Source organism: Anomaloglossus baeobatrachus, chromosome 2, assembly GCF_048569485.1.
Source record: "Anomaloglossus baeobatrachus isolate aAnoBae1 chromosome 2, aAnoBae1.hap1, whole genome shotgun sequence".
Lineage (NCBI taxonomy): Eukaryota > Metazoa > Chordata > Amphibia > Anura > Aromobatidae > Anomaloglossus > Anomaloglossus baeobatrachus.
In genome coordinates, this window is record NC_134354.1 from 403602954 (window position 1) to 403612337 (window position 9384).

Genomic DNA, 9384 nt, shown 5'->3' on the forward strand with positions numbered 1-9384 from the left:
GGTGTTTTTGCTCATAAAAAAGCACCGATGTGAATACTGAATAGTATTATAGACTATAATTGGTTCATATTTTATCCTTGAAAAACACAGAATACAAACAGACATTTGAACGAGGCCTTAGAATGGATTGGATTTGTCTAAATACATGAAAGAGTCTAAACTCATTGAGTATGGAATTCAATTGGAAACTGTTTGACTATTTATGCAACACAATTTACAATGAATACAATTTAGCAATTTTTTTATTACTTTATTTTTTATATATAAAACTAAAAGAACATACACATTGAAAGTGTCAAATGTTACAAATATCCTTGTAAAAAATGATATCCATTGAATAATTGTAAGACTTTTTAAAACTATTTCCGAAAACCCTGAAAACAGCATGTTGAAAAGAAAAGTTAAAATATGTGTAGTGGGTCCCAAGCCATTAAAGGTCTTATGCCTAAGGAGCACTTAACATATTTTCTCTCTATGCTTTACCCAAATGATCAGCTGGCCCCTGTATAACAGGATCCCACATTCTCACAGAATACTGTAAAGCAAAATCTGGACAGCCCTACACATCACAGTCTGCTGTAATTCACATAGAAGGTCATATACAGTGTGCGAGCTATTAATTGGGAAACCAATCACAGAGGACCTTCTTGATCTTCTTGGCTCATTTTGACTCCTGGCAAAGAAAAGGTTACCTGTTTTCCAGGAGTCAACATGAGCCGTTATGTCCCAAATTTTGTTGACCCCACTGACTTCCTTCACATATTTATAGTTTATAGACATTTTACGTAAAGGGAACTTGTCACGTGGAAAAATGCTATTAACTTGCAGATATGGGGTTAGGGGTACTTTGCACACAACGATATCACAGGTGCGATGTCGGTGGGGTCAAATCGAAAGTGACCCATGTCCGGCGTCGCTGTCGATATCGTAGTGTGTAAATCCTTTATGATACGATTAACGAGCGCAAAAGCGTCGTAATCGTATCATCGGTGTAGTGTCCGACATTTCTATAATTTAGCTGCAGCGACAGGTACGATGTTGTTCGTCGTTCCTGCGGCAGCACACATTGCTGTGTGAGAAGCCGCGGGAGCGAGGAACGTCTCCTACCTGTGATACCGCGGCTCACGCTGGCCATGCAGAAGGAAGGAGGTGGGCAGGATGTTTATGTCCCGCTCATCTCCGCCCCTCTGCTTCTATTGGCTGCCTGCTGTGTGATGCCGCACGACCCGCCCCCTTAGGAAGGAGGCGGTTCGCCGGCCAGAGCGACGTTGCAGGGCAGTTGAGTGCATGTGAAGCTGGTAGCGATAATGTTCGCTACGGCAGCGATCACAAGATATCGCAGCTGCGACGGGGGCGGGGACTATCGCGCTCGGCATCGCAAGCATCGGCTTGCAATGTCGTAGTGTGCAAAGTACCCCTTAATCTACATGTTAATAGCATTCTGAACCTACCTATTAAACTCCGCTGCTGGGAGGAACAGAACTTTACTCCTCCTGGCAGTGTTCCGGTTTCAGTTATAGAGGTGGCGCCGAAGCAGGCTCAGTCACCGCTCTGTGTATGGAAAGCAGTGGCTCTAACCACATGCCACACTGACTGACAGCTTCCACTAATGCAGAGCAGCTTTCAGTGAGTGCAGCGGGTGGCTACAGTCACTGCTCTCCATACACTGAGCGCTGACTGAACCCGAGCCTGCACCGCCCCCTGCCCATGACTGACATGTTATTCTAATGCTGTGTGGCTGTCAGTCAGTGCAGGGGTCAAGGTGCTACCTCTTTCAATACACAGAGCGGTGACTGAACCCCAGCCAGCACCACCCCCATGACTGAAACCAGAAAGCTGCCTGGAGGATTAAAGTTCTTTTCCTCCCTTCAGGAGGGTTTAATGTGCAGGCACCAGGCAGCTTTAGAATGCAATTACCCTGTAGATTAACCCCATAGGTTAATAGGATATTTCCACATGACAAGTTCCCTTTAATATTGCACAGACCTAGAAATCAATAATAAGAACAACCAAGTATTTAGCTATACCATGGCTTTAGAAAATGCCAAAATATTAGAATTTGCTCAAACATACTGTTTCTTTGAGGCAGAGCTACTGGCTCGACTTGGTTGCCTCTCTATTACGGTATGGGAACAAGCAGGCACAGGAGTGAAACTACTAGAATAGTTTTCTAGATTGGCTTGTTTCCCGACGTGCATTGCTATCTGTTTCTCAGTATTGAAATTAGCCCAATTGTCTTCGTTCTGAATCTTGTACCCTGGGTAGGAAATATTTTCACTCATTGGAAGGTACATATAAGGTTTGTCAGTGTAAGGAGCAGTCGCAGGCTCAGGGCATTTAGCAGGGTAAATATCCTCTTCTTTCGGGTATCTTTTGCCGGATTTATAAGGAGAGTATTTCCTCAAGGTGTGGAGCATACTCTTAAAGACTAGATGTATAAGTTCAAAAATGTTGAGTAGAAGAGAAATAATTGACACCACTAACATGAACAAGATAAAAATAGTTTTCTCCATGGGTCTGGACACAAAACAATCCACTTTGTGAGGACACGGTTTTCTTTCACATACAAATACAGCAGGCATAACAAAACCATAAAGGTACCACTGACCAAGCAGGAAGCCAGCTTCAAAAATACTTTTGAAAATGACGCTGGTAACGTATGTGTACATCAGAGCCCCTTTAATTTTGACTCGGCCATCTTCTTGAATGCAGATTTTTAGCCGTTTCTTTTCTATAACTGCTATGGCTTGGTCCACTTGAGGATCTTTGTCACTTACAGCTCTTAGCTCCTCTTCTTTTTGTTTGAGCTTCTCCTCTTGTCTAGATAAATAGATCACATGGCCCAGATAAAATAATGTGGGGGTGCTAACAAAAAGAAACTGGAGCACCCAGAATCGTACATGGGAGATTGGAAAGGCTTTATCGTAACACACATTTGGACACCCAGGCTGTTCTGTATTGCAGACGAAATCGGATTGTTCATCTCCCCAGACAGATTCCCCTGCAAGACCGAGAATCAAGATACGGAAGATAAACAGCAATATTAGCCAAACTTTTCCGAAGCCGGTGGAGTGTTCTTGCACCTGGTCCAGCAACTTTTCAAGAAATTCCCAGTCCCCCATAGTGCATGAGGCTTTGCCTGGAAAAAAAAAATTCATAGTATTTTCTTATTTCTGATGTCATAATTCTAAAGAAACATTTAATATATTAACGGAATAAGATTCTGTTAATTCAGTTTTTTACTCCTAAATGAGTCTTTGTGTAAAAGATGAGTAAAAGCAGACAGCCCTGTTTATACATAATTGCACAGCCGGTAATGAACATTAGGGTATGCTGTAGATATTTTAGATGACCAGTTGTTTTGGATTATCATGGACATCATTAGATAAAAATCATTGCTATTCTTGTCTGGTATTCGCCTAGTACAAGTAAGCTATTAAGCTAAGCACCATTGTCTGCCAGCCTATGAACATAATGCTGGTTTAAAAAAAAATAACACCTTTTGACTGTGTGCCTACATTGACTTTTTAGGAAAGGTTTTTTTTATCCAGCGTATCACTCCAATAGGCAGTCTTGTAGTTTAAAAATTAACTTTTATTTCAGAAAGGATAAAAAGCCATCTTACGTATGTCCGACAGACAAAAAATATTCTTTTAGATATATATCTCAGACAACGCGTTTCGACATACTAGATGTCTTCATCATGGTCTAAGTTAAAATGAATTCCCCTCTACCATTTTAAACATGAGGATTAGACCATGTGGTCTAGTTATGGAGTTAATTAATTACTCGTGGGTGTATATACTTAAAATCCACCAAAGTGAAAGGAGAAATGGAATATATATACCATGTGTGAGTGCTATTCGCTCAAAAGAATATATAGAAACTGTGTCGGAATAGAATATAGTAAATTTTCATATAAAGGAAAAATCCTGCCCATATATATGTATGTGTATATATATATGTATATGTATCTATATATATATATATATATATATATATATATATATATATATATATATATATAGTTTCTGGGTGCAATGGAATCACTAAGAGTCATGTGGAGAGTTTAAATTTTCACATAGCAATATGAGAGGTGTGGAGTTTAGAACTAGTTCAGGATATAATGGGAGGGAGATAGTTAAATTAACAGAATTATATTGGCTATTTCTGTTTTATAATCCAATGAAAAAAAAACCCAAAAAACAACAAAGTATCTGTCAATAAATTGTTATTATATTGTCAGTTTGATGTATAATTAAAGATTAATCATTTTTTTCCCATTGGATTATAAAACAGAAATAACCAATATTATTCTGTTAATTTAACTATTTCCATCCCACTATATCCTGAACTAGTTCTAAACTTCACACTTCTCATATTTCTATGTAAAAATTTAAACTTTCCTCATGTCTCTTATTGATACTATTCCACCCAGAAACTATATATATGGATTCCTTTTTCCTTTATATGAAAATTTACCCTGTTCTATTCTGACACAGTTTCTATATATTCTTTTAAACGAATAATGCTCACACATAGTATATATATTCCATATTCCATTTCTCCTTTCACTTTGGTGGATTTTAAGTATATACACCCACAAGTAATTAATTATCTCCATCACTAGACCACATGGTCTAATCCTCATGTTTTAAAATGGTGGAGGGGTATTCATTTTAACCTAGACCATGATGAAGACGTCTAGTACATCGAAACGCATTGTCTGAGATATATATCTAAAAGAATATTTTTTGTCTGCCAGACAAACAAGAGATGGATTTTTATCCTTTCTGAAATAAAAGTTACTTTTTAAACTACAAGACCACCTATTGGAGTGAACGCTGGATGAAAAAACCCTTTCTTGGATATTGACTTCTGAGTGTGCTTCCAATCCCCTTATCCATGGTGAGTCCTCCGCAGTTTTAGTAGACATTGGATTGGGGTAAACTGGCTTTTGTTTTTTCTTTTTGGATTATACATTGACTTTTTAGTGAGTTTTTCACACTACGAATATTAATTGTGTCTACAATGCAGCGTCTTACTATACCAGGAAAATGGATGGGATTTATTGAAATCTCCTGCCCACTGTGCTTTTTTTTTTACTCAGCATGAAGTGACCTGTGGTGCACGTTTCCAGTCCGAAACATGTCAAGTTCTCTTGCGGTTGCCCTGAGTTTTATATGTCGATTTTCCCCATAATTCCATATATAGATGCAGAAAATCAGCAGTTAAAAATGCACGTATTTCCAAGGCAGAAACTCATTAAAACTCATATATATCACACATTACTATATCAATAATGTTTTGCCAAAGCCAAATACCAGGAAGTATCAAAAATAAGGCAGTTTTATTTATAAAAGAGACAAATACCACAGCACCAAAAATGCATAAAAAATGCATATAAAAATAAACATACAAAAATGTAAGTAACCTAATAGGTCCAGTTATGTTGCAACATCAAAACCTCACTAAATACTCATTGTGGGTACATAGTCTAAGACCGCACGCACTCGTTGAGTATTTGGTGAGTTTTTTTTACCTCAGAATTTGTAACACCAAACCAGGAGTTGGTGATAAATACAGAAGTCGTGCCTCTATTATACTTTTCCTCCGATTGTTCCACTCCTGGTTTTGGCTTAGGCCACTGTACATGTTGAGTATTTGGTAAGATTTTTACCTCAGTATTTGTAACCCCAAACCAGGAGTGGGTAAGAAATACAGAAGTGGTGCTCGTGCTTCTATTATACTTTTCCTCTGATTATTCCACTCCTGGTTCTGGCTTAGGCCGTGTGCACTTGTGTATTTGGTCAGTGTTTTACCTCAGTATTTGGTAATTTTTTTACCTCAATATTTCTAAGGCAAAACCAGGAGTGGGTAATAAATACAGAAGTGGTGCCTGTGGTTCTATTATACTTTTCCTCTGATGCTTCTACTCCTAGTTTTAGCTAAGGTCACATGCACACATTCAGTATTTGGTGAGATTTTTACCTCAATATTTGTAAGCCAAAACCAGGAGTGGGTAATAAATACAGAAGTGGTGCTCGTGTTTCTATTATACTTTTCCTCAGATTGTTCCACCCATGGTTTTAGGTTACAAATACTGAGGTAAAAAACTCAAATATTCAACGTGTGTATGTGACCTAAACAATTAAGAACTAAAACAATGGAACCTCAAGGTAGAATTCTTAGATACATATACTATTGAGTTGGGAGGGTGAGGGCCTCCTAAATTGTAAACTATGTTCAGTTTTTTTGCTTCTGGCCTCATGGTAATTTGTAGAATTCTTTCTCATAGAGTGTGACAATCTGATATACGGCTTGTAGGAAACTGTAGTCGGATTTAGGCCACCTTATTATCAATGGTGCTGGGCTTATAAGGCTATGTTCACACTAGAAAAATGATTTTTCTTAAGAAATTTCTTAAGAAATTTCTTAAGAGTGAAGGATTAGTGCACCTGCGTTAAAAAACGCACCAAAAATGCACCTGCGTTTTTGCCGCGTTTTCGGTGCGTTTTCGGTGCGTTTTTACCGCTGGTTGCTCCCTGCGTTATTGTGCCAATTATCTATGGCAAATAACGCAGTTAGCTGCAGAAAAAAAGTGACATGCTCATTCTTTTTCTTAAGAAAATCTACTGAAAGAATTTTCTTAAGAAAAAAACGCAGTGTGCGCACAGCTAATTTTTTTTGCCATAGGTTTGGCTGGGGAATGTCTGCAGAAAGGTTACAAGAATTTCTCAAGAAATTTCTGCAGCAAAAACGCACCAAAAACACAGGTAAAAAACGCAGTGTGTGAACATAGCCTAAGGCCTTTATAGTCTTACACAGAAAGGCCATTTTGAATCTTATTTGAATTTGCTGCCGAATTCATCTTTTATGGGTTGAGTCTTAAACAGGACATTCCTATTTTTATATATATATATATATATATATATATATATATATATATATATATATATATACTGACAATGGGCACTTAAGTTAATATTGTTTTCAATGTATCCAGGTCCAACACTGCTTTAGGCACGTTCTGTAGACAGCGCGAAATGGTGGGATTTTTCTTTCCCTTCTACAACCTAGCTCTATTTTCAGACTAAGAATCCATAAATCTGCCAAAGGGAGCACATTTTTTTACATTTCCATTCACAGAAGTTTTTTTCTGTGAGTTTGGTTAAAATTTTTAAACACTTTTCATGAAAGACAGATTTACTTTGTATGTTATTATGGCACTAACATATTTTTGTAACGGATACTGCAACATTATCTTGGACATGTTGTCTACATCTTTCATATATGAGTAATGTCACACAGAAATAGATACGACCATCAAAAGGAAATGTGCAGTGAGCTGATTAATGGCGTGCAGCAAGCTGATTAATGGAGCATTATTTGGGGAGTGTGGCTTATTGGCTCTCCCTCCTGGCACCCAGCACTGCACACTTGCCTAGCAGACTATCTCCCCAACAATACTGCTTAGTTATCTATTGTACAGTATATCTCCATATTACTTTTTTGTGAAAATGGAACAGTTATTATGTATATTTTCCTTTTTCCAATATAGCAAAATAAATCTGTTCTCTGATGCCAATTCTATTTTGGTGAAAATGGAGGTTGCAGGAAGCTGGAAAAAATTGCAGCAAAATCTGGTGTCTGAAATGTATAATCTAAGGTTATCTTTTTCACCCCTAATCTATTTCCACAAGAACATTCTTATCTAGTGAAGTAAAATGTAAAAGCACATGGATCTTTGTGTAGTATAGTTGTTGAACACTTTTTTAACCCAGAAAACTATATAAAATATTGCTTTAATTAGAAAATACTCATGATGATAATAATAATGATAATAATAATAAAAATGACAATTTGGTTTGCAATAAATTATTGATACCTTGCCTCTAACTAATGTGATGTTCATCATTCCACATAATTTATACTGACGGGCCTAGAATAACTTATTGCTGTAAAGAAAAAAAAGCCAAAAATAAAAAAAAAATAATTCGAAACTGACCCAACAAAAATGGCACAAAAGTACTGTATCTAGTGCATCATGTACTGTAAGGCAAAATCTATCTAAGAAAGCTAATAATTAGAAATGGGTTTGTTTTTCTGAAAAGAATGTGAACCAGCCCATAGATTTCTCCACGATGGTGTGTCCAGGATAAAATACAATTCATCTGTACATTATATATATATATATATATATATATATATATATATATGATAGATAGATATAAAATTATATAAATGTATATATATATATATATATATATATATATACATATGTATAAAAGTATAATATGACTCTCATCTATTTTTTTGTTTCAAAATGGAACAGATAACATAAATGCTGAAGTTATTATGTATATTATCCTTTTCCCTATGTGGCGAAATGATCTGTTCTCCAATATATATTAAAGTTTGTATATATTGTATATTAATGTTTAACCTACCTTGTAATCAGAATAGGAGCCCTACCTATAAGATGCTAGTGACTGTAACACATGCTCTTGCAAGTCCCTGTGACCAACAGCAGCGTTTCTTGAAGGAGCCATATGAGGTTGCAGTACCAGAGGCTGAGAATAAGAGAGCTAGACAGACTGATGCCATGGTTTAAGAAAAAAAGAAAAGATCCCACAGGGTAAAGAGGAAACTATGGGACGGAATAGAGGAGGTACAGGATATTAGGGGTGTATTCAGATGACAGCTTGTTATTTTATGCATGGAAGATTGTTTTTAACGTTATAGGAAAAAATACTGCTTTGTGGACTCTGAGACCATTAAAATGATTAGTAAAATAGATCGATACAAACATATATTTATGTAAGCAGTAATTATCAAACAGGTAAAGGCCAAAATATGCTTTCGTCAGTCTGAACAAGTAAGTGCTCATTGGCATCGGAGGACCTTCGAGGGGTGAAAATGGCTTTTATAACTCACTACTCCAGTTACCACCATTCTGACACCTTGCAGCATTATGATGTAGCAAGCTGTGGTATATACAATGCACTGTTGTGGTGCCAGGATGCCGAATGGCAACACACAGAGCAGAAGAGGAGTGAAAAGTATTGAGTAAAGGTCTTAGTAAGCCACATTCTTATTTAAAATAATAAGAGTAAACAATATTACAGGCACAGTATGTAACAAAAGTGAGTACGCCCCTCATGTTTTTGAAAATACCTTTTCATGGGACAACACTGAAGAAATGACACTTTGATACAATGTAAAGCAGTCAGTGTGCAACTTGTATAACAGTGTAAATTTGGTGTTCCCTCTAAATAACTCAACACAGCCATTAATGTCAAAACCGCTGGCAACAAAAGTGAATACACCCCTAAGTGAAAATGGCCAAATTGTGCCCAAAATCTCAATATTATTTGTGGTGAC

At 37.0% G+C, this 9384-nt stretch overlaps 1 protein-coding gene across 1 annotated transcript; it reads right to left on the reverse strand.

Annotated features, from left to right (window-relative positions):
* Positions 1-286: 286 nt before the first annotated feature.
* Positions 287-8597, reverse strand: LOC142291529 (gap junction alpha-4 protein-like). The gene is made up of 2 exons (XM_075336113.1): positions 8451-8597; positions 287-3139 (listed from the first exon to the last, which is right to left on the reverse strand). Exon 2 carries the CDS (start codon positions 3120-3122, stop codon positions 2064-2066), a length of 1059 nt encoding a protein of 352 aa, XP_075192228.1. The 5' UTR covers positions 3123-3139; positions 8451-8597; the 3' UTR covers positions 287-2063.
* Positions 8598-9384: the final 787 nt, after the last annotated feature.